The sequence below is a fragment of the Sinocyclocheilus rhinocerous genome, unplaced genomic scaffold, assembly GCF_001515625.1.
Source record: "Sinocyclocheilus rhinocerous isolate Xijiao unplaced genomic scaffold, SAMN03320098_v1.1 scaffold852, whole genome shotgun sequence".
Taxonomy (NCBI): domain Eukaryota; kingdom Metazoa; phylum Chordata; class Actinopteri; order Cypriniformes; family Cyprinidae; genus Sinocyclocheilus; species Sinocyclocheilus rhinocerous.
Window position 1 is genome coordinate 159,317 of NW_015626422.1, and position 24,292 is coordinate 183,608.

General features: G+C 38.0%; 2 protein-coding genes across 2 annotated transcripts in view; one reads left to right on the forward strand and one right to left on the reverse strand.

Annotated features, from left to right (window-relative positions):
* syde1 (synapse defective Rho GTPase homolog 1) overlaps positions 1-17,418 on the forward strand; it is a 21,232-nt gene extending 3,814 nt beyond the window's left edge. The window contains exons 2-8 of the mRNA XM_016521227.1: positions 6,067-6,849; positions 8,660-9,544; positions 11,395-11,624; positions 11,696-11,822; positions 13,429-13,598; positions 15,528-15,810; positions 16,860-17,418. Coding sequence (XP_016376713.1) covers positions 6,067-6,849; positions 8,660-9,544; positions 11,395-11,624; positions 11,696-11,822; positions 13,429-13,598; positions 15,528-15,810; positions 16,860-17,257 — 2,876 coding nt within the window. The 3' untranslated portion in view covers positions 17,258-17,418. The remainder of the gene's footprint in view (positions 1-6,066; positions 6,850-8,659; positions 9,545-11,394; positions 11,625-11,695; positions 11,823-13,428; positions 13,599-15,527; positions 15,811-16,859) is intronic.
* Positions 17,419-21,037: 3,619 nt separating this feature from the next.
* Positions 21,038-24,292, reverse strand: part of LOC107715191 (uncharacterized) — a 6,774-nt gene continuing 3,519 nt past the window's right edge. The window contains exons 5-10 of the mRNA XM_016521251.1: positions 24,117-24,218; positions 23,918-24,034; positions 23,207-23,280; positions 21,921-21,965; positions 21,791-21,835; positions 21,038-21,666 (exon numbers count right to left, since the gene is read on the reverse strand). Of these exons, the coding sequence (XP_016376737.1) occupies positions 21,600-21,666; positions 21,791-21,835; positions 21,921-21,965; positions 23,207-23,280; positions 23,918-24,034; positions 24,117-24,218 (450 nt within the window). The 3' untranslated portion in view covers positions 21,038-21,599. The remainder of the gene's footprint in view (positions 21,667-21,790; positions 21,836-21,920; positions 21,966-23,206; positions 23,281-23,917; positions 24,035-24,116; positions 24,219-24,292) is intronic.

Below are 24,292 nucleotides of genomic sequence, written 5' to 3' on the forward strand. Positions count from 1 at the left end.
TGATAAGCGATATTAATGATGCAGTTGTTTACAATACAACCGGAGCACACGCCGCTGAGGAGAGGGGCGGGACGTTTAGACGCGCACTAGAGGCGGTTTAGCCAATCACAACACACTGGGCTAGCTAACCAATCAGAGCCCATCACCTATTTCTGAGGGAGGGGCTTCATAAAAGAAGGAAATGATCAGCATGTTTCTCAGAGAAGGGACAGAGCGGTGTGGAATAAAGGAAAATTATGTGAAAAATAATGTTTTTTAAAAAACAAAGCGTTAACACATGTTAGACTGCACCCTATAAACACAATCAAGCCACTGAACCACCCATTTAAATATTAGTTTTTTATTACTTTAGGTTTTATTAATTTTATTTCAGTTCTAGGAATTCTAGTATTTCAACTTCAACTTATTTGATTTTTCTAACTTTTCAAATTTTTCTTTTAAGTTTATTTCAGGTTTTTCATCTAATATTTATATTTTATACTGAAAACAGTTTTAATAGACTAACACGAAGAGTTGTATTTTTATTCACTAACATGAATAAAATGATTAATAAATATTGTACTGCTTATTGTTAGTTAATTGTTAATGTTATTAACTAACGTTAACGAATGGGACATTTTTGTAAAGTGTTATATTTTCAGTTTTCATTTTAATTTTAGTTTAAGTTTCAGTAATTTTATTATGTGCTTTTGACATTTTTATTAGTTTAATTTTTTCATTTATTTTAGTTTTAGTTTTTAGAAATTCAACTTATTTCAGTTAGTTGTCATGGCAACATTTCTAATTAAGTTTTTTTTGTTTTTTTCATCTAATATTTATATATTAGACCATTTTCTTTCTTTCTTTTTTTGTATTTTTATTCCTTAACATTAACAATGATTAATAAATACTGTAACATGTATTGCTCGGTGTTAATGTTATTTAATGCATTAACTAATTGTTTCTGATATTTACAGATAACTTGATTTTTTATCTGTTATCTGGTTTAATACAAGCTTGATTGTTGATCTGTGATACTTGCTAAGCAGCACTAATAGATGATTACACACAGCAGATCTGATCATGGGAAGTGTTGTTTTGGAAATCCAGTCACTATTTGAATGTAAACCATTTCAATCGGTGTTAATTAGATGAGTTTTGTCAGCATCTCCTGTGTAACTTCAACAGGCTTCCTCCAGGTTTGCTGCCTGTTTTTCTGCGGAAATATATTTATGTTTTTAATCCTTTTTAACGACTTCCTCTTCCTGAGGCTCTTCCTGGAAACGCAGATTCACAGCTTGATCAGAGAACAGCTTGAAAACTGTCTGACACGCATCTCAGTCTATTTACTTATTTTTAAAAACAAAATATTTAAATATTGTCTAATTTTAAAATATAGTTTTTTTCTTGTATTTAATTTAACTATGTTGTTTACGGTGTTTTGTAAAATGTATTTAAAAATATTATATATAAATTAAAAATATGTATTTATTTTTAAAAACTAAATATATAAATATTGTCTAATTTTAAAATATAGATTTTTTTCTTGTATTTAATTATTTAAAAACATTATATATAATTAAAAATATGTTTTTATTTAAAAAATATATATAAATATTGTCTAATTTTAAAATAGATTTTTTTCTTGTATTTAATTATTTAAAAACATTATATATAAATTAAAAATATGTATTAAAAAAACAAAAAATATATATAAATATTGTCTAATTTTAAAATAGATTTTTTTCTTGTATTTAATTATTTAAAAACATTATATATAAATTAAAAATATGTATTAAAAAAACAAAAAATATATATAAATATTGTCTAATTTTAAAATAGATTTTTTTCTTGTATTTAATTTAACTATTGTTTACAGTGTTTTATAACATGTATTTAAAAATATTATATGAATTAAAAATATGTATTTATTTTTAAAAACAAGATATATAAATATTGTCTAATTTTAAAATATAGATTTTTTTTCTTGTATTTAATTTAACTATTGTTTACGGTGTTTTATAAATTAATTTAATATAAATTAAAAATATGTATTTATTTTTAAAATCAAAATATATAAATATTGCCTAATTTTCAAAAAGTATTTTTTAAGTAATTAATTAATTAATTAATTTATGTATATATTTATCCAGTTAGTTATTTAGTAATTTCATTTGCTTGTATTTATTTTAACTAAGTTGTTTACAGCATATTTACATTAACAGTGTGTTATAAGAATTATTAAAAATATTGTCTATACATTAAAATCAAATCAAAATAAATAAACTTTGCCTAATTTTCAAAAAATATATTTTCAATATTTTTATTTATTCATCCAGTTAGTTATTTATTAATTAATTTTTCTTGTAGTTATTTTAACTATGTTGTTTACAGCGTATTTACATTTACAGTGTGTTAAAAAAACACTTTTTTTTTTTTTTTTGGGCCGTTCGAGAAAGCGGATTTTATGGGTCTGCTTCCAAACAGAAGTAAAGTGCGGTTCGAGGCACTCTGTGAAAATAGCTGTCAGCATCTGGTCATACTAATAAACTGATAATGCAGCTGTTCTGCGCCGATGTTTAGCTCTATAATCCTGCTCTAAACAGAAACGAGACGCGCTTCCAAGCTGAAAAAATATAAAGCATTGCAGAAAATCTTCCATCTGATGTTACTCCTGCGCAGAAAGAAAAAAAACATTCAGTGCAGAATCAAAAATGTCTTGCGCAGGAATAAGCAGCGCTGATTAATCAATGAGATAAAAAGCTCATCCTAAAACACTATGGATTGTTCAAGTTCACTTTAAGGCCCTCAGATGACACATTATGCCTAGTTTTCTTGAACTCTCAACATAAGCTATCAAGTTATCTAGACACAAATAATGCATGATATTTCTAGCTCATGCATGCTCTAAATAATAAGTATTTACATCATTTATGTCTGTTTTAGTTACCAAAGAATGTCTTTATAGTTTGTGCACTGCTCAGTTCTGACCATCAGAAAGAGATATTGCTCAGCAAGAAGAAAAATTACAGAGAGTATTGAGCGCAGATGTTTAATGTTCGTCTAATGACTGAGAGACTTTCCGCAGATCTGATGATAGTTCGAGCTCTCAGGAAACATCTTATCCAGCTTATCCAGATTGTGTTTCCCTCTAGATCAGGCCTATATTCACTCTTACACGTCTTTTTAAACGAGGCCAAAACAATTCCATAGTTGTAAAGATCATGTATATTTATTTTGGCTTTATTATTGCTGCTCTAGTAGATGAAATAACTCATAGCAGTTTCTTAATGCCTCTGTTTCTGAAACGGAAAGAAGATCGGCTTCCATGTTTTTAGTCTCTCCTGATGTGATTATTAATAGTTTGGCTTGTGCTTTCGGGGCAGATGAGAGCGACCGGATGTCTCAAATTATGCTGCAGAGATGTGGGCGGCTTAAGGGGGGAGGGATCGGCATTCTGGGAAAAACTCTTTAACCGTTACGCCGTGAATATTTTCTCAGCAAACATTGCCACTAATTATTTCACACTGCCAAACATGGTGAATAAACTCAGGAGTAAACAAACATGCACGCAGCCTTGTCGGTTTGGTTAATGAAAACAAACTTTAATCACATTTAACTTTCAGCAATCTGTCATAGATTAGAACTGCGTTCGACTACTTTTACTGTAACATTCAGATGCTTTAAAGCTGAAATGTATCACTTCTGAAACACTGAAAAAATGGCACTTCGGCTTTAACCCAATGTTAGTTCTTCTATTAGTTCTCAATGTTGTCGGTGATGCCGATAATGTAAAAATGGCCAAATATCATCTGATTAATCATCTTAGTCCTGGTTTCATAGAGAGGGCTTAGGTTAAGCCAGGATTACGCAAAGTAATTTTTATAAACGTGCCTTAGAAAAAAACATTACTGGCGTACATCCTGAGACAAAACAAAGGCACTGACATATTTTAAGATCAATCAGTGCAAGTTTCTTTCAGTTGAAACAGCTCAGATTTACATTTTAGTCTGGGATTAGGCTTAAGCCTTGTCTGTGAAACCGGAGGATAATGTCTGTATGACTTAACTGAAGCTCTATGTAAAGTTTTGCCAGTTATGGGCTGGGTGCATGCGGCTATTTAGAGTCATAACCTGCTAAATAGAGCCAGACCAGTTTATCAATGTGCTGTTTAAACCTAGAAAGGACTTCATAAACACATAGACTGGTGAATGGGCGTCGGAGGTGAAGGGTGAGTCCAGCGTGCCACCCGTGAGAGCGTGCTTTGTGTGAGCGTGTGTATTTTGGGGTGTTGTAATGAATAGTGAATAGGGTTAAGTGTGAGTGTGTGTGTGTGTGTGTCTGTCCAGCTGTGAAGGAAAGCCCTTTACACAGACTGCTCATTGAAAACCTCTCAGCGGCCCAACAGCTGTGTGTTTGTCACTGAAATCACTCCCTGGACTTCCGTGTGTTATCATTTTGTCTTCATTTTTTACTTTTTGTTTATTCCTTATCCTGATCTTTGAATAGCCTATATGTTTTCCTGAACCTATAAAGATAGCAACATCAATGTAATGGGTTCGATTCCCAGCAAATGCATAAACTGGTAGAAAAATGCATGGATAAAAGTGTCCGCCAAATGCATAAATGTAAACCAAATTATAACTTTCTGCTCCATCCTTCAGTTTATCTGTGCGTTTTTGTCTATGAAATATCTCAGCAAGTAGCTCTAGCCTGTTGCTGTCTGTTTCTCTACTTCTCTTTTTCTTGGCTGCTTAGGCAAAACAGGAAGTCATCTGCTGGCCCACTTAACGTACTGTAACACTTCCTGCTCAGGGAAGCATAAAGGGGTCTGTGTTGTGTTTTTCTGTTTTCATCTTGAAGTCAATTTGGCTTCTGTAATGTGACTTATTTTAGAGCAAACCAAGATATAGAAAGAAAAGAAGGGCAGGAATTAAAAAAAATTATAATTGAAAACAAAGAGTTTACACTGCACGTCATTTATATTTATGCATTTTGCAGATGCTTTTATCCAAAGCGACTTATATTGCATTCAAGGTACACATTTACATTATATCAGTTCATGCATTCCCAAATCGAACCCTTGACCTTGGCGTTGGTAGCGCCATACCCTACTGTTTGAGCGCGAAAGCCACTTGTTAGAGAACACTTCGAATGCATTGATTTCAGTAGACATCGAAAGGTCTGCAAAAGTCACATTTCATCCAAACGTTGAATTTGAACTTTTCCTGAAACACATTCTGACGTAGGCATAGAATGACCAGTGAAAATTTCAGTTGAGTGCTCGAAAACCCAATTTGCTGTATTCCCAATTGATTTCAAACTGCTCCGGCTCTTTCTGCACCCTCAAATTAGACTTGCGCATTCCTATCTGTCAAACTTTCCAACAGAGCTTTGTGCAGTGTTTAAGCAGCATTTGTGGTTTAGGCATTTGGTTGTGGAGTGTTGTCTTGGCCTTGTAAACTAGCAACGGTTTTGAGACACTCATGAGCAGTGCTAACTAAAGAGCGATTGACATATGTTTTTATTCAGCACTTCCAGAGTCATGCAAGCTAGAAGAGATAATGCACAGAGCCGATCTGGAGGGCACACGGGAGTTATTCATGGCTTCTGGAATTGGATAAGATATTTGGCTAACTGTGTGTCACAAGCCACGTTCATAATTTCAAGAGGGGAAAGAACAGACAGAGAGGGGGGGGGAACAGGGGAGGAACTTGGAGAAACTTCCAGATGTGCAAGAGGGGAGGGAGAAGGAGATGGTAAATATCTGCAGCCCTCCTCTCGATGTCTGTTTTTGGTCTTTTTTTTATTCTTTCCAGTCATCCTCTCTCTTCGCTGCTCTCTGTCCATGTATGTCACTGTAAACTCATCTCAGAAATGTTGTTTTAGGGAGGAATCAAACCTTGTAAAGGTTAATCGCCCCCAGTTTCACTTTTACTTGTGGTATTTGATATTTCCATGTTTTGCAAGTCTCCATTGGTCCATTCTTCAAGTTAGTCACTCCAATCCAGACAAATATTTCAGCACCAAATAAGGCCAAAAACTCCTGCTATGGTAACGATTGCTGGTTTCTTTCCTCTGCCTTAGAAGTGACAGGGAAGGTGGACCTTTTCCAAAGTTCTTCATCAACTGCATCCACCACAGGCCATGCTGAGACAGAGAGCTCCACTGTGGAGGAGTGTACCAGACGCTCCCAGATCACCGTCTCCAAAAAACAGAACTGGGCCAAACTTCCCTCTACAAGCAAAGACCCAGCCAGCACAGATCTGTGTACGAGCCTGGTCTATGGGCCACAGGACTGGGATTTGTGCTCAGGAAAGGCTGAAGTCTCAAAACAGGCCTGGAGCCAAAGGACTTTGAGTGAGGATGGTTTGAAGAGGAAGCGGAAAGATCTGGAATTGGAGTTTGGATTTTCCAGGACACCATGTGACTCAGTTGACACCGGTTTACCGGAGTTGACACCTCCGTCTACAGCCTATATGGATGCGTGTGACTCTTCCAGCTCAGCGAAGATCTCTGGGCAAGGCGCCTACCTCCAGCACCTGGACAGGAGTAGTCGGGCCTGGGTACTGTCCACAGGAAAGCCCCAGGCATCAGATGAAGTCCTCCCAACCAGAATCACAGAGTTGCGGCAGGGCCCAGACAGAGATGGAAACATTTGGTACAACCCCATTCCTGAAGAGGATGACTCGAAGGCCACTGGAGGAACGACTCAGGAAAAATATGGAGATCCGTGGAGAAAGAGAAAAACTGAGGAATCGGCAAAGGAGAAAAGAGACCAGAAACAATCAGGGGGTTTGACTCCCACCGGCGTCCATCAAATGAAAGAGATTCAAACTGAGGCCGACGTCATCAGGGCGGATAGTTCGGGTATGGTCAGGTTTTTTCCATTATGTAAGAGTTTGTCACAAGCTAAGCTGCTTTGCCAGCATACTTGCATTTCACACAGCTGGTCTTAAAACTGAGGTTAAAATGAGCAGTGCTGTTTCGAAACGATATTTAAAGCAAGGAGACAGAAATGCTGTGCTATGATTGGCATTCACAAATTTTGAAAAATAGGATGGGAATCAACCACATTACATGTAATTATAAGTTCTTTTCCTAAAACCTAGTGAGCTGCCTACTAGACAGCATTTTAGGTGTGCCCGAGAGGTGAAGGCTGTTCCAAAAGGTAGGTGGCATACTTGTTATTGTGCTGCCTTCTAAGAAACCTTCTTTTTGGTCCAATTTTATTGCAGCAGTCATGGAGAAGCCAATCCCAGAATGCAAATAGTTCAACATAATAAAAAATTGACTGCTTTACTCAGTATTTGTGTGTGCATTTTTATGTTAACCAGAGTCACGTCTGTAGCTTAGTGACATGCTAATGTCAAGCTCTGTTGGAAAGCAATGTGGGTTGATTCTCTAGAGCACTTGATATGTGAACTGCTGTTTTACTGGCTGTGTAGAGCAGTTGTTCCGAACCACGTTCCTGGAGCCCCCCAAACACTGTCCTTAATCAAACACACCTGATTCAGGCCATTAGCTCATTAGAAGTGACTCCAAGACCTGAAGTGGGTGTCTCAGACAAAGGAGACTACAAAATCTGCACTGTTGTGACTTCTCCAGGAACATGGTTGGGAACCACTGATGTAGAGAAGGGCTAGGCAACTCTGGCTGTCGAAGGCCCACTGTTCTGCAGAGTTTAGTTCCAGCCCTGATGGAACTCACCTGTCTGTAGGTTCCTAGTACCCAAAGACCTTGGTTAACTTGAGGTCCAGAGTTGCCCACCTCTGATGTAAAGCAGTGGTTCCCAACCACTTTCCTGGAGCCCTACCAACACTGCACATTTCTGCTTAATCAAACACATCTGATTCAGGTCATCAGCTCATTTGTAGAGACTCCAAGACCTGAAATGGGTGTCTCAGACAAAGGATACTGCAGAATGTGCAGTGTTGGGGGCTCCAGGAATGTGGTTGGAAACTACTGATGTAGAGAAGGGCTGGGCAACTCTGGCTCTCAAAGGCCCACTGTCCCGTAGAGCAGGGGTGTCCAAGCTTGCTTCTTGAGGGCTAGCGTCCTGCAGAGTTTAGCTCTAACACACTTGTTTGGATGTTTCTACTGAGTATGAAGACCTTGATTAGCTGGTTCAGGTGTGTTTATTTAGGGTTGGGACTAAACTCTGCAGGACAGTGGCCCTCCAGGAGCAAAATTGGACACCCCTGTTGTAGAGTTTAGCTCCAACCCTGATCAAACTCAACTGTCTGTATCTTTCTAGTAATCCTGAAGAACTTGATTAGCTTGTTCAACTCTGCAGGAAAGTGGATCTTGAGGTCCATAGTTGCCCACCCCTGATGTAGAGTGTTCCAAATCAGTTTATGACAGGACTGTCCAATCTAGCTCCTGGAGGGCCACCTTCCAGCCGAGTTTAGCTCCAGCCCTAATTAAACCCACCTGGCCAGCAAATCAAGGTCTTCAGGATCTCTAGAATCTTCCATTTATGCTCCCAAGGTTCCATTTCTGTTGTCCAGTATGTTGCCTGTGTAGGTAGTAAACATCAAGGCATCTCACTAGGTTTTGGAACAGACTTGTACCACAAGATACTAGAGAGCAACTTTTACTTGCCTGTCAGAGCTTAGGATCATCTTAAAGGTTGTAATTCCTTGTAAGTTTCTAACATTGTGTGTTTCTTGCGGTTTAGATCTGGTTATGCTACAGTCGGACTGTATTAGCTCTGCTAGTGGTGTGAACTCTGACAGTCCCGGGGCACCAAAGAAAAGCCCGGGAGAGGGTGGAAGTGGCAGCAGTGTGATCGACAGGATCAAGTCTCCAGGAACAGTGCGGCGGCTTTCTATGAAGATGCGGAAACTTCCGGAACTTAGGCGGAAGCTTAGCCTACGCTCGTCCCGTAATCAGCGACACGGTCAAGGGAACACCAGCAGTGCACCAGGAGCATCCGATGAGGCTTCACCACCAAGTACATGCAAGGAATCATCCAACGTCATCAGCAAGTACCACCTGGACTCCAGTGCTCCTGCAAGGCCAAGGCGTCGATCCTCTCGAATGCGTTCTTCTAGTAAGGGAGGTTATCTTAGCGATGGAGACTCACCTGAACTCTTGCCAAAGCAGGGCTCGGGCCAGGGGTCAAAAGGGTCACCTACACCACCACCACACCGTGGACCACAAGATTCACTAGCTGTGGTAGATGCAGAGTCATTCCGCTTGTACTCGCTGGCGGATCAGCCTCGCTGTGCTCAGAGGCTTTCGGGGCTGCTCACAGTGCATCTGCTGGGCGTCGACGAGCTGCTACGATCCCCTCGGACCGACACTACTAAAGAAGTCTTCTGTGCCATTCAAGTGGATGGGGTGACCCGGGCTCGAACGTCCCTGCTCACCTGTCGAGGGGCGTGTCTCCCACTAAACCACACCTTTAACCTGGAGCTCGAGAGGGCGCGGCTGCTCAAACTGATAATTTTGACGCCAACTGCTTCCAGCGCAAACAACAACGGCTCTGCCGCGCCTGCTGCTCCCGCACGTAACCGGGTGTGCTGTCTGGGTGCTGTGGCTATACCGCCTCTCTTCAAGGGTAAGAGAACAACACATTTACAAATCAAGTCACAAGGTGAAACCGATAGTTCCCACTCTAAATTCTGACTGGATGAGCCATTTTTTAAGCTATTTTAAGATTGCAAGAAGTACATCAGTTGAATTCTATAGTAACTCTACTTCATGTTTAGCCTAACAAACCACCCCTTAAATTTGGCACATAATCATCCATGCATATATACAGTGGGTACGGAAAGTATTCAGACCCCCTTAAATTTTTCACTCTTTGTTATATTGCAGCCATTTGCTAAAATCATTTAAGTTAATTTTTTTTCCTCATTAATGTACACACAGCACCCCATATTGACAGAAAAACACAGAATTGTTGACATTTTTGCAGATTAATTAAAAAAGAAAAACTGAAATATCACAAGTCCTAAGTATTCAATAAAAAATGTTTTAACCAAGATGTCACAATCTTTTCTTTGGTGACGTATCCCAGATTTCTCCATTCTTTTAGTCCTCATAAACCCCGCCCCATTCAGCTCTGCTTCCATCCAATCAACAGCTGGTGGATTGAACCAAGTCCCGCCCTACGTTAATCAAATGTCTAACGATACGATGTATCGATGCCACGAGTAAAATAACGATACATGTAGTATATATAGGCACCTTATTTTGGCACTGTCCACTTTCACTCAATGTCAGTCTATGCATTGAGTGATGCGAGACGTTTTCTGCACACAGTGCCGTGCGCAAATACTGAATTGAGCTCTCTTCCTCTTTTTTGTGCTTGGATGAACAAATACAGACAAGATTACATCAACATGCAATATCCTTGCAAATACAGTCGGTTAGGCCTATGTCTTAACGTAAACAGTTGAGAAAGAAAACGCGTGTGTATCAGTAGGCTATATTGCATCTGTGCTTTCGCTCTTAAAGTGAAAGCAGACGAACAATAAACCTGCAGCTGTCGAAGAAAACAAAATATCTCACTGCTCTTGACTGAATAACTTTTGTAACTTTAATAAGGATTAATCTATATTTAATTTATACAATGAAGACTCTGCAGGGTTAACTAACTTAAAATTTCTTTTAGACCTACCTGAAAAACCTGAAAAGCACTGTTCATATAATTTGTGTCTTTGTTCTATTGTATTTATTTTCTGCTATTGCTTGTAATGTTTATCAAAACATTCTTATCACTGAACCCATAGTAGCAGCCAAAAAAAGTGTCTTAAAGATGTTTTAACAGCTTTTATTTTTGTAATGTTTTTATATATATTTTTCTACATTAATGTATTGTTTGTGCAACTGGAGTACCTCCTTTTTGTTTTTTTGTAATGAGGATTTACACTATTTTACACATTGCACATTTTATAGCACAGAAGCCTGAAATACTTTATTGACTGTTGTCATGTCATAAGATTACTGATCTTATGTGTGACATTGATTTTTTCCCCCCAATAATAAATTTTTCTTTATTATTAAAAAAAAAAAAAAAAGTGTAGGTCTTTTTTGTTGTTGTGAATGTCCCAAATGAGTTACAGGATGTGGAAATTTCAGATAAATTTTCATATTATCGATCATATCGTATCGTGACAAACCCTTTGATTTACACCCCTACAAATAACATATTTCGGCTTTCATCACTATTTATAAACAAAACACTAAATATAAACAAAATAAAAAAATTCAGCCAGTGAAGTTTCTGAAATTTGGTTGATTTGACAAGGAATGACCCCATTATATAATAAATTCTGTAGCACTGACACATTTCTACCATTGCACAACCATTAATCAGCCTTCACACCCAGCCATACCCTGCATTGGCTTGCGTCTTGCGTCTTGCCCTTATCTCTTTATCTTTTCTGTCTCTCGCTCCCGCAGCTTCTCGCAGTCAGCAGCTGTGTGTCCGTCTGGATCCTCGCGGTTTGCTGTATGTGAAGTTGACCCTTCTGGAGCAGTTCGTGACCCCGTTCCCCCGCCTCAGTGACCTGCCTCCCCCTAAAGTGTTTGGGGTGGAGCTGCGCCACCTGGTGGAGAAAGAGGTGTCTGCGCTCAGAGTGCCTCTGATCATTCAGAAGTGTGTTTCTGAGATCGAGAGGAGAGGACTCAGGGTGAGACGAGCTCAGATATCTGTCAGTGTGTTAAACGTGACTGTACTAATAGACTGTATGTGTTTTTGTAGGTGGTGGGATTGTATCGTCTTTGTGGCTCCGCGGCGGTGAAGAAGGAATTGCGGGATGCATTTGAGAGGGACAGTGCAGCGATTACCTTAAACGATGAGCTCTATCCCGACGTCAACGTCATTACCGGTCAGTCGGCCACAGACAACCATGATATTTACCATGGAAGCTTATTTCCATCATGGAATAATACAATGGTAATTGTGACATTTTTATCTCACAGTTCTGACTTTTTCCCCTCAATTATTTATTATTTTAGTATTTAGTATTTTTTTCTAAAGTCATCTGGGAAAAATTACAGAGGGTAAGGTTTGTTCTCTATTCCTCTTTTTGTTGGAGTCGAGGTTTAATATTCTACCTGATACTAGAGACTCATATTTTAATATCTCCCCAGAGCACCAGCGGGTTAAAAGGCTTCCCAAAAATACACCACATGATCAGCAGAAAAAGAAAAAAACCCTAAATAGAGATTTGAGCCTTCCAGATAACTTTTAATGTGGTTTAGATTTGATTTATTGGCCTGAAATGGTTCTTAAAAATGCCATGATAAATTTAGAAGTGTTATACACATCCTTTATATTAATATTAGATTTACGATGGACCTGGAAATGTTTTTTTTTTTCTTTCGTGCAAATGCTTTGCATGAATCTAGTAGGATATTAAGAAAGTGATAATTCAAAACTAGATTCGCATTTTCTGAAGGAAATTCAGAGCATTGAAAATACTGGTTTAGGTAAGGATTTATTTCTGTGGAAAATGAACCAGTACAGCAGTATCTTTACAAATAAAATAAAAAAAAAATAAAAAAAATAAATAAAAATAAAATAAAATAAAATAATAAAATAAAATAAAATAAAAAATAAATTTTTTTTTTTACATATCTTTAATTTAGATTTTTTTATGTATTCATTTTATTAAATTTTTTTAATGCATTATTTGTGTTTTTTTTTTTTATACTTTCTGAAGATAACTCTCCTATAATGAATGATTCTCTCCTATTCAACAACAATGGCTGTTGTGGGTGGTTGCCAGGGTGTTGCTATGCTGTTGTTAAGGAATTCTGAGTTGTTTTTAGTATGTCACTTGCTAGATGTTTTTGGGTGGTTGCTAGGTCATTCACTGTTTAACACTGTGGCATTGCTGCTTTTCCAGAATTTAACCTATTTTATTATTTTACCTATATGTGTTGTGTTGCTTATAACAGTCTGCACTTAACTGACTTTGTAGTGTGACATTTGATATAGCTGATCTAAAAATGTGTTGAATTTAACAATACTGCTTTTAAAGTATTACATTTATTTTATAGCATTATTTTTATAATATTACATCATATATAATATTATAAAATGCCAAAAACACTCAACAAAATTACTAAAACTTTATCTAAATTTAACATATGAAAGCAAAAAATATAAAAATAAAATCTAATTCAAAATATTAACAAAAACTGTAATACTATCTAAAATGATACTAAAATAACACTGGGTGGAAACAAGCCTGACTTTTTTTCCTCGCATTTGCGAGTTTGTCATATTTTGTTGGAGAATTCTGAGTTTGTGTCTTGAAATTCTGAGAAAAAGTCAGAATCGTGAGTTAAAAAGTCTTTTTTCGCAGTTACCTTCGGTTGCTGAAACCTGCTTCCATAATTTAGTTGGCATATCCAGCTATTTGAAGGTAATTTTACAGTGGATTTTTGTAGATGAAAAGTTTGATTGTTTTGTAATGTTGTTGTCAGGCATTCTGAAGGACTACCTGCGAGAGCTGCCGTCTCCTCTCATCACGAGGACCCTGTATGAAGTGGTGTTAGAGGCCATGATGGTTCGACCGGCCTGCAGAAACACCAGCGACGCTCAGCGATCACAAAACACCGTCTCACTGCTGCAGTGTCTTCCTGAAGCAGAGCGGGTAATGCATCTGTCTGACTCTGTGTTTATGCTCACATGAGTCCAGTCTGATTTCAAGTTCTGAAAGTTCTTTTTATATGCCTTGTACATTCAACTTTAAAATCTGAATCATATAGTTGAGAATTTTTATAAAATATTAAACTGATAGATTCTAGAGATCCTGTGTGTGTGTGTGAGAGAGAGAGAGTGTGTGTGTGTGTGTGAGTGTGTGTGTCTGTGTGTGTGTGTGTGTGTGTGTGTGAGAGTGTGTGTGTGTGTGTGAGTGTGTGTGTCTGTGTGTGTGTGTGTGTGTGTGTGTGAGAGTGTGTGTGTGTGTGTGAGTGTGTGTGTCTGTGTGTGTGTGTGTGTGTGTGTGTGAGAGTGTGTGTGTGTGTGTGAGTGTGTGTGTCTGTGTGTGTGTGTGTGTGTGTGTGTGAGAGTGTGTGTGTGTGTGTGAGTGTGTGTGTCTGTGTGTGTGTGTGTGTGTGTGTGTGAGAGTGTGTGTGTGTGTGTGAGTGTGTGTGTCTGTGTGTGTGTGTGTGTGTGTGTGTGAGAGTGTGTGTGTGTGTGTGAGTGTGTGTGTCTGTGTGTGTGTGTGTGTGTGTGTGTGAGAGTGTGTGTGTGTGTGTGAGTGTGTGTGTCTGTGTGTGTGTGTGTGTGTGTGTGTGAGAGTGTGTGTGTGTGTGTGAGTGTGTGTGTCTGTGTGTGTGTGTGTGTGTGTGTGTGAGAGTGTGTGTGTGTGTGTGAGTGTGTGTGTGTGTGTCTGTGTGAGTGTGTGTCTCTGTGTGTGTGTGTGGAGTTTGTTTGTCCCGTGTGAGCAGCAGAACAGCAGCCTGAAGGTTTCCAGCATGTTCCAAAACAAACTCATTGGGAACCTTCTCTCACCTTCTGCTCTCATACACTTTTACTCTTTCTTTTCTCATCTCTTCTTCTTCACTTAGATGCATACGGGTCACTTTTAGGAGCTTGCGTAATTTTACTGTTTAAGCATCCTGAAGTCTTGAAATCAAAATGGGCTTGATTTACTCTCTCAATCTCTCTCTCTTTATATATATATATATATATATATATATATGCATCTATGTATTACTGTAGCTTGAATAGCAGTGAAATGCATATCAGTGTTATTTTAGTATCATTTATATACTATTATTATAGTTTTTGTTAATATTTGAAATTTTCTGTTTTCACTTTTACATTTTTATTCAACATTTTAGTAATTTAGTTGTTTTTGTCATTTGCACTTTCTTTAAATATTCGTAGTTGTCAAATTTTTATTTAATAATTTTAGTTAATTTCGTTTTTCGTTATTTTAATTAGTTTTAATTTAATTAGATTTTAATTAATTAATTTTACTTCATTAAGTGAATTAAATTAATATAAATGAAATTAGGTGAATTAGCTGAAATAAAATAAGTTTACTTTTTATATTTTATTTTATATCAGTTAACATTTATTTTATTTCAAATATATTTTTGATGCATATTCATTTTATTTCTTTAAAGTAGTTTGTGAAGCAGTATGCAGTGAAAAATGTTTCAAATGATAGTATGCCGTATGGTCATTGCTGTGTTAATTTAATTCAGTTTCTATCATCCAGTTATGTTAGAATTATATACGGTTATTTGTATTTTTAATCTAATTTTGAGTAAAAATGTCTGAGATTTTGTGAGCCCGATCAAATAAAGAGTCATAAAATGAGAGTTGAAAAATCACAGCTGATATTTCTGGGACATTTGTTGCACTTGAAATAAAAGCTCTAGTAAAGTGCATTGTGGGATACGGTACCCGATACTTCACATTTTGGCAAATGCATGCAAGTCTGTGTGATTAGAAACAAATCCTACCGCCTTTACCTTTAAATGGCATAGTACAGAAGTGAAATGTGTTGCTAATGCAGCTTGAGTAGCTCCTGTTGATTGATGGGTGTGTGTTTGTGTGTCTGCTGAAGGCGACTCTTTCCTTCCTGCTGGATCATCTGAGTCTGGTGGCGTCTTACAGCGACAGCAACCGCATGACGTGTCAGAATCTGGCCGTGTGTTTCGGGCCGGTTCTCCTGACGCCCACACAGGAGTCGTGGCAGGCCGGGATGACGGCTCCTGGATCAGGGGCCCTGGCGGGGTCCAGGGCCGGTCGAGGAGGCCGTAGTTTTGCACACAGTGAAGAGATCTCCAGCGCCGTGGACTTTAAACGACACATAGAGGCGCTGCACTGTCTCCTGCAGCTCTGGCCTGGTGAGTCTGTGTCCCAGCAAACTAGCATCATTTATTCATTTTAAGCCCATTTGACTTACTTTCTTCATATAATAAAAAAAATCTAACATTTTATTGATAATATATATATATATATATATATATACACTACCGTTCAAAAGTTTGGGATCAGTAAGACTTGTAATGTTTTTAAAGAAGTCTAACTTTTATTCAGCAAGGATGTGTTAAATTGATAAGAAGTGATAGCAAAGATTTATATTGTTAGAAAATATATATTTTGAATAAATGCTGTACTTTTTATTAATCAAAGAATCCTGAAAAAAGTATCGCAGTTTCCCCAAAAAATATTTGGCAGCACAACATTGATAATTCTAATAATAAATCAGCATATTATACTGATTTCTGAAGATCATGTGACACTTTATACTGGAGTAATGATGCTGAAAATACAGCTTTGATCACAGAAATAAATTACAGTTTAAAGGATATTAAAATAGAAACCATTATTTTATATTGTATTAATATTTCGCAAGATTACAGTTTTTTTTCTGTATTTTTGATCAAATAAATGCAGCCTTGATGAGCAAAAGAAAAAATAGTCATGCATTGGGTGATTTTACACACACTGAAAAAACAATTTTCACCCAAAAGTTGCTAGTAAATTTTTACAAACATTTACAAAGAAGCAGTAAGTAACATTGAATTAAAAATGAAATTTTGAAGAAAAAAACCTGAAATAGTATTTTGTTGTAAATGCACTCTAATTGTATTATTTGCAGTCATTTCTTACAGTGCAGATGTGACTTTATGCCATGCATCTTTCTTCTCTGAATGTCATCTGGTTTTGATTGTCGTTCCAGCGCCGCTGGACCATGCATATAATCTGATCATTACCGGTTGCACCTTGAATGTGTGAACTTTGAGCCTCATGTTACGCCGCGTGCGGTAGCTGAAACATGTTCTCATGACGCAGCACGTGTGCAACATGCATGTGACAGCTGTTGTGGATTTGCATGGCGCATCTGCCACATGTCAAGCGTGTAACGTGTTTCATGTTGTTTTCTTCGCAGTACCCAAAGGACGAGTGACGGATGACTCTCCGGCGTCCTCACTTCGCGCCGAGCTCCCGTCGGTTCAGGATGTGGTGGTGGTTTCCCGCAGGGGGCGTGGCCGACTGGAGAGCCCGCCCTGTAACCGCTACGCCGGTGATTGGAGCGTTTGTGGGCGGGACTTCCAGTCGAACGACGAGGCGGATTACGACGAGGTGGCAGGCAGCGAGAGCGACGACGAAGACATGGAGGAGCCGAAGAAGAGGGACATGTGGACGTCTCCCGAGGGTTTGTACGTGGACGAGTTTGCGCTCGACTTTGACGCTCCGTTCACGTGCCGATTGAGTCTGAAAGACTTCGACACTCTGATTTCAGACTTGGAGAGAGAGTTAGCCAAACAAATCAACATCTGCCTCTGAAGCAGGACTGAATGTGCATGCGTTTTAATACGCCGTGTGAAGTTAAAAATAGAGCAAACGCTTCTCGAGAGCCATGCGTTCTCTTGCGTGTGCAGTATTGACATAAAACAACAAACAGTGTGTGTGTGTGTGTGTGTGTGTGTGTGTGTGCGTGTGTGTGTGTGTGTCTGTGTGCGTGTCTGTGAGTGTGTGTGTGTGTGTGTGTGTATGTGTGTGATTGTGAGTGAGTGAGTGTGTGTGAGAGTGTGTGAGTGTGTGTGTGTGCGAGAGCCATGCGTTCTCTTGCGTGTGCAGTATTGACATAAAACGACAAACACAGAAATGTCAACGTAACAGTAAACATGAAAAGAAATACCATGTTTTCCGGAAATAAGTCACAGTGGGTTGAAATTGCATTAAGTGAAAAACAAAAAAACAAATAAAAGTTGAATCAGTGTATAAGTCACATTTTATTATTGCATTCAGAAAAAAGTTAATAACAGTAAATAAAATGAAATGTTTACAAACATACATAAACACGTATTTTAGTTCGTCTCACTTTGCAACAAATGTAACATTATTCAGAACAGAACTGGAATAGGAATATAAGTATAAAACAAACATAAATAATAGTGTCATTCATCATAAACAACATTTATTTTAAATGCCAAGCCTAAACTAAATTATTTAAAGTGAAACGTGTAGGAAATGTGTAGGAAACGTGCTTTATAAATAAACTTGAGCTCACATACCCTGTTTTGTGTGCTTGATTATATAAATAATGCAATTAATAAAAGTCTATGGAAGCTTGTTTATAAAAAGGTAATTGCAACGTTTTTCTCAGAATATATAAACTCTATATATACATGCAGAATTGCGAGAGATAAACTTGTGATTCTGAGAAAAAATAATTGTGAGAAGAAGTTGCAATTATTATTATTATTTTTTTTTACTTCATGTCATGGAAACAGAATTGCGAATTTAGGTTTTTTAAATAGAAATTTTTAGAATTGTCAGAATTGTGAGATAAAAAGTTGCAATTACGGAATTCATTGTGAGTGTGTGTATGTGTGTGAGTGTGTGCGTGTGTCTGTGTGTTTGTGAGTGTGTGTGCGTGTGTGTGTGAGAGTGTGTGTGTGTGTGTGTGAGAGTGTGTGTGCTCGTGTCACGGCGGGGACCTAAATTGAGGTCTCCACAGCTGTGTCTGTGTGCGAGTGTGAGTGTGTGTGTGAGAGTGTGTGTAATTACGGAATTCATTGTGGAAACAAATAAAAAACAGAATTCAGTTTTTATCTCACAAATCTAACTTTTTTGGAGTTTATAAAAAGAGCAATTCTCAAAATTGCAAAAATTGTGAGAAAAAAGTTGCAATTGCCTTTTTTATTTTATTATTCTTTGGCAGAAACAAACGTCCATAAAAGTCGCAGCTCATTTCAGAAGAGAAAAATGTGACTTATATTCCGGAAAATGTGGTAGATTTACTAATTGATATATTTTTTTTTGTCATGCAATAAATGTGTTTTCATGGTTGGGTATTTTTTGCCCAATCCCAGCGTTTCTGGTGCGTTTTGAGACCATTTTTTGAGAACATTTGATAGCAGCTACTGTAACATAATATCAACAAGCACAAAAACTATGATTTTTCTTAGTTGTTCTTCTGAAGGGGAGACACATATCGATTATTATAGCTGTATAATGCATTATAACGCAGTATAAACACTAGTTGTTAATGAGGTGCCCGATGCTGAAGGATTCGTCTGCGTCGGGTTTGTGTGAAGTGTCTCTTATTTAAAGCTCTGTGTACGACTCTTATTCCAGAGGGCTGGTGTTTGGGCCAAGATTTCATCACTCTTTCCAGCAGCGTTTCTCCGCCAGACTCTCTGCTGTGACGACTGCATGAAGCGCTTTTCTGACCAGCCTTAGTTTTACTCTGCAGTAAAGCTTTGTTTTTTCTCTGCCTAACGTTTAACGGTGAACGTATTTATTACATTCCTTTGAGGTCACGTCATAGGAACGTTCTGGGTTTGGTACAACTTGACAGCATTTGTGACATAATGTTGATTTGAGTTTGAGAACGAGAAGCCAAAGACAATATTTGACGTAACGGGGCTTCGGTAATTGATGTTATTTAAAGGTTAAGCGTGGCATTTCTAACGCAAATGGAAAAGCAATGACAACTTTTCCTAAAGACTCCTCCTGTCTGTCATTGGCAGTCAGACAGATAGTCCCGCCCTAAACTCACGTGATTGGATGAGTCAGATGTCACTCAAACAGAGTGTCACAATGTGACATTAAACACAGCATTTGAACTAATTCAAAAGTAACCCAAAAAAAAAGATAATTTTTAACTTGTACTGAACCCAGAACATTCATATAAAGCTGAATTTATGTTTGAGGTGCAAGTAGACAATCAGAGACATTTAATATAGTGTTCATTTTGACTGAATTTGCAGTTTATTATGCTAAAACGTTTAGATTCAGGTTTGTTTTTTCAGATTCATACATAAACGCTAAAATGACGATGCATCAGGACATGCACACGCACTAGGAAGTGTGCACTTATGTTTAACCTTGTGTCTTTTATAACCTGTATTGTCAAGCCAAAGACTGTTGTGATGATTTATGCACTTCTGCGTCTAGTTTTCTAGATTGTGCTTGTGCTGCTTTAGCTGATTTGAGATCAGTCTGTTACTGAGAGCAGCTTTATGTTTCATATCTGAGCACGGTACAAATAATCTCAACTGTGATTTGATTCTAAAAGCCACAAATGGAATATAAAGGCCATGACTGAGCTCACCAGCTCCTTATGCAAACCCTTTCACACGTTTTATTTGAATTCAGATTTGTTTAGTTGTATAAACAGTATTATTATATTCTATTATTGCACCTGTAACATTAAGCACTTGTCTGTGCTCATGCATAGCTAAACCGCAGCGATACACACGTGTGTGTGTGTGTGTGTGTGTGGATGAGATGTACCATTCAGTGTTATGTTAAAGAAATAAAGCACAGTGTTACGTTTCTACAATGTGTGTTTTCTCTGTATTCACCGTCCTAAATGTCATTTAAAGGGAAAGCTAAAGGAATAGTTCAGCCAGAAATGAGAATGTTTAGAGAAGATTAGGATGAGTTTGTTTCTTCATCAGATTTGTAGAAATGTAGCACTGCATCAGTGTCTCAGCAATGGATGCTCTGCAGTGAATGGGTGCCGTCAGAATGAGAGTCCAAACAGCTGATTAAAACATCACAATAATCCACAAGTAATCCACAGCACTCCAGTCCATCAGTTAACATCTGGAGAAGACAAAAGCTGAAACTAATACAGCATTAAGACGTTTTTAACTCAAATACGTGTCCATAATCCATAATAACGCTGCCTCCAGTGAAAATGTGTTCTGGTCTGAATCAGGAGAGAAATCTGCACAGATCAAGCAGCGTTTAAACAGCTCTAAACACATATGTGGCTGGATTTTGATGTGAGAGATACCAGGAGATGCACTTTTTCACTGGAGGAAGCGTTATTATGGATTATGGACTCGTATTTGAGTTAAAAACGTCTTAATGCTGGATTAGTTTCAGCTTTTGTCTTCTCCAGATGTTCACTGATGGACTGGAGTGCTGTGGATTACTTGTGGATTATTGTGATGTTTTTATCAGCTGTTTGGACTCTCATTCTGACGGCACCCATTCACTGCAGAGCATCCATTGCTGAGACACTGATGCAGTGCTACATTTCTACAAATCTGATGAAGAAACAAACTCGTCTACATTTTCAGCAAATGTTAATTTTGGAGTGAACGATTGCTTTGGAAACTTCATGTCGTTCCAAGCCTGCCCGCTGTTATGTCCGCCAAGGATTTAACAGTTTTGGTTGCTGTGAGTCAAACTCTGAAACCTCTAATAATGTGTTTATTATATTATTGGGATCATTATATTTATTTGTGGTGCTGACTGTTCACGTGTGCGTGTGTGTGCTGAGGTTTGGACTGAAGACTGACGAGTTGTTTCTGAACGAGTCTGACAAACACATTTATGCACACGTGAATCAGCACGCGGCTCATGTTTCTTCAGTTTAGAATACTAGTGTACTTCTTACTGCATAGTATGCACTGTACAGTGCAAGCAAACCACAAAGAGTTATGCATTTCTAAATGTGCAATGTTTGTGTTAGAAATAAAATAAAAAGTTAAATAGTATTCAGTGCATAATCAGTAATGAAGTTTACTGTATAGATTTATTAATATAATAGTGAACGACTGCAAAATCTGACGAGCAATGAACAGTGATATGAGTCATAAAGGCACTCGCATCATGAAACATGCATGTCACTGCTGTTGATCGGTAATCATTCATGTGTGTGTTTTCATCCCAGAGACAGATACTTCCTGTGTCTCGCTTCCAAACACTCGTCTCTCTTCTTCACCGCACTCCTGCAGAGAGAGAGCATGATGAATCTGAACTAACTTCACTGTGTTCCTGATTACTATGCAGCAGTTTCTGCCTCAGGTGAGTTTATCTGATGTGACTGTGGAACAGATCGCTAAAGAGACTCACTGAGAGGAGCAGACGCTGTTGTGACTGAGACGAGGCTGCAGGATCCTACAGGAGAAACAGAGTTCAGATCAGGTCAGTCAGGAGCTCATGTGCACACACAGAGAAATGCATGCTCTGATTCATGCTGTACCTCGCCGCTGAGCTCTTGGGAATCACCTTTGTCTTCTTTGCTTGCCTGAAAACAAATCAAATGTGACCCTGGAGCATAAAACCAGTCTTAACTGTCAATTTTTCAAAACATTATCTGAAAGCTGAATAAATCATCTTTCCATTGATGTATGGTTTGTTAGGATAGGACAATATTTGTCTGAGATACAACTATCTGAATATCTGGAATCTGACGGTGCAAAAAAATCTGAATATTGAGAAAATCATCTTTAAAGTTGTTCAAATGAAGTTCTTAGCAATGCATATTACTAATCAAAAATTAAGTTTTGATATATTTACGGTAGGAAATTTACAAAATATCTTCATGGAACATGATCTTTACTTAATATCCTAATGATTTTTGGCATAAAAGAAAAATGTATAATTTTGACCCATACAATGTATTGTTGGCTATTGCTACAAATATACCCCAGCGACTTAAGACTGGTTTTGTGCTCCAGGCTCACAAATCAGAATCAGAAAGATCTTTATTGCCGCATACGAGGAATTTGTTTATTAGATTATGTATTAAATCAGTAAAATTATGTTAACAGAGATTCATTTCTTAACATTACTTCACTAAATTAGTCAACATGAACTTCTACAGAATTTTTTCATCTTGATGTTAATTTCAGCATTAACACATTTTTACAATCAAATGTTGTATCTGTTAACATTATTAATGCACTAACATGAACAAACAATAAATAATTGTATTTCTGTTAAGTACTATTAAAAAAAGATGCTATAAAAATGCATTTAAAAACATATTGCTGACTGTTCGTTCATGTTAGCTAATGCATTTAGTACTGTTAACAAATAAAAAGCGTTACCAAAATTATAAACAGAAGCATTTGCAGAAACGCTTTACAATAAGGTTCTATTTGTTAATGCATTAGCAAATAATTCTAAAACATTTCATAATCTGAGTTAATGTTAATTTCAACATAAAAATAAAGGTTTTATCTGTTAATATTAATTAATGGACCTGAGCAAACATGAACTGACAATGAACTTGTATTTTTATTAACTAACGTTAACGAATATTTATAAATACTGTAACATATGTATTGCTCATTGTTAGTTAATGCATTAATTCACATTAACTAATGGGACTTTATTGTACTATTGTATTATTTCACTAGTGGTCTCATACTTTTGGACCCCACTGTATCTCTGAATTAATTGCTGAATTTGATTTTATTATTATATAATTATTGTTTAAAAATTTAGTTATATATTTATATATTGTCATTCATCCGTTCTCACCTCTGAGCCTTCCTGTCCAGTGTCTTCTGAGTGACCGAGGACAGAATCCGTGTGTTTCCAGGACTGTCTTTGTCCTGCTCAGAAGAAAGCGCCGTCAGTGTGAGTGTGTGTGTGTGTGTGTATGTGTGTGTGTGTGTGCGCGTTTTTGTGACAAAAGAGGACATAAATTTGTATAATGACAAGGGTATGACATAGGTATTACAAGGAGAAGGTGACTTTTCAGGACATTACCCCATGTCCCCACTTTTCAAAACGCTTATAAATCACACAGAATGGAGTGTATTGAAAATCTGAAATAGCACAAAGTTTCCTGTAAGGGGTAGGTTTAGGGGTAGGGTTGGTGTAGGGCAATAGAATATACGGTCTGTACAGTATAAAAACCATTACGCCTATGGGATGTCCCCACTTTTCACAAAAACAAACCTGTGAGTGTGTGTGTATGTGTGTGAGTGAGTGTGAGTGTGCGTGCGTGCGAGGGAATGTGTGTGTGTGTGTGTATGTGTGTGAGTGAGTGTGAGTGTGCGTGCGTGCGAGGGAATGTGTGTGTGTGTGTGTATGTGTGTGAGTGAGTGTGAGTGTGCGTGCGTGCGAGGGAATGTGTGTGTGTGTGTGTATGTGTGTGAGTGAGTGTGTGTGTGTGCGAGTGAGTGAGTGTGTGTGTGTGCGTGCGAGTGAGTGTGTGTGTGTGCGTGTGTGTGAGTGTGTGTGTACCATCTCTCTGAGTGTCCTCTCTCTGCGTATCTCTCGGTCCTGCTGCAGTAGACTCAGTCTGTCTCTCACAGGCCACACAGTGAAGATCTGATGGACGTCATGCAGCGCTGATCGCAGCTGTGACACACACCAGACACATGAATGTCACACGTACACACAGTCATGCTGTAGGGTACACAGGTGTGTGTGTGTGTGTTACCTGAGCTGTGACGCGCTGATATAAGGACAGATCCTGATGGGAGACAGAGACTCTCTTCAGCTGGGAATCCGTCTGGAAGGAGCGGATGAGATCCCTGGAGTCCTGAAGAACATTCACACGGCTCATGTTTGGGAAGTACATTCATGTCTCAGTGTGTGTGTGTGTGTGTGTGTGTG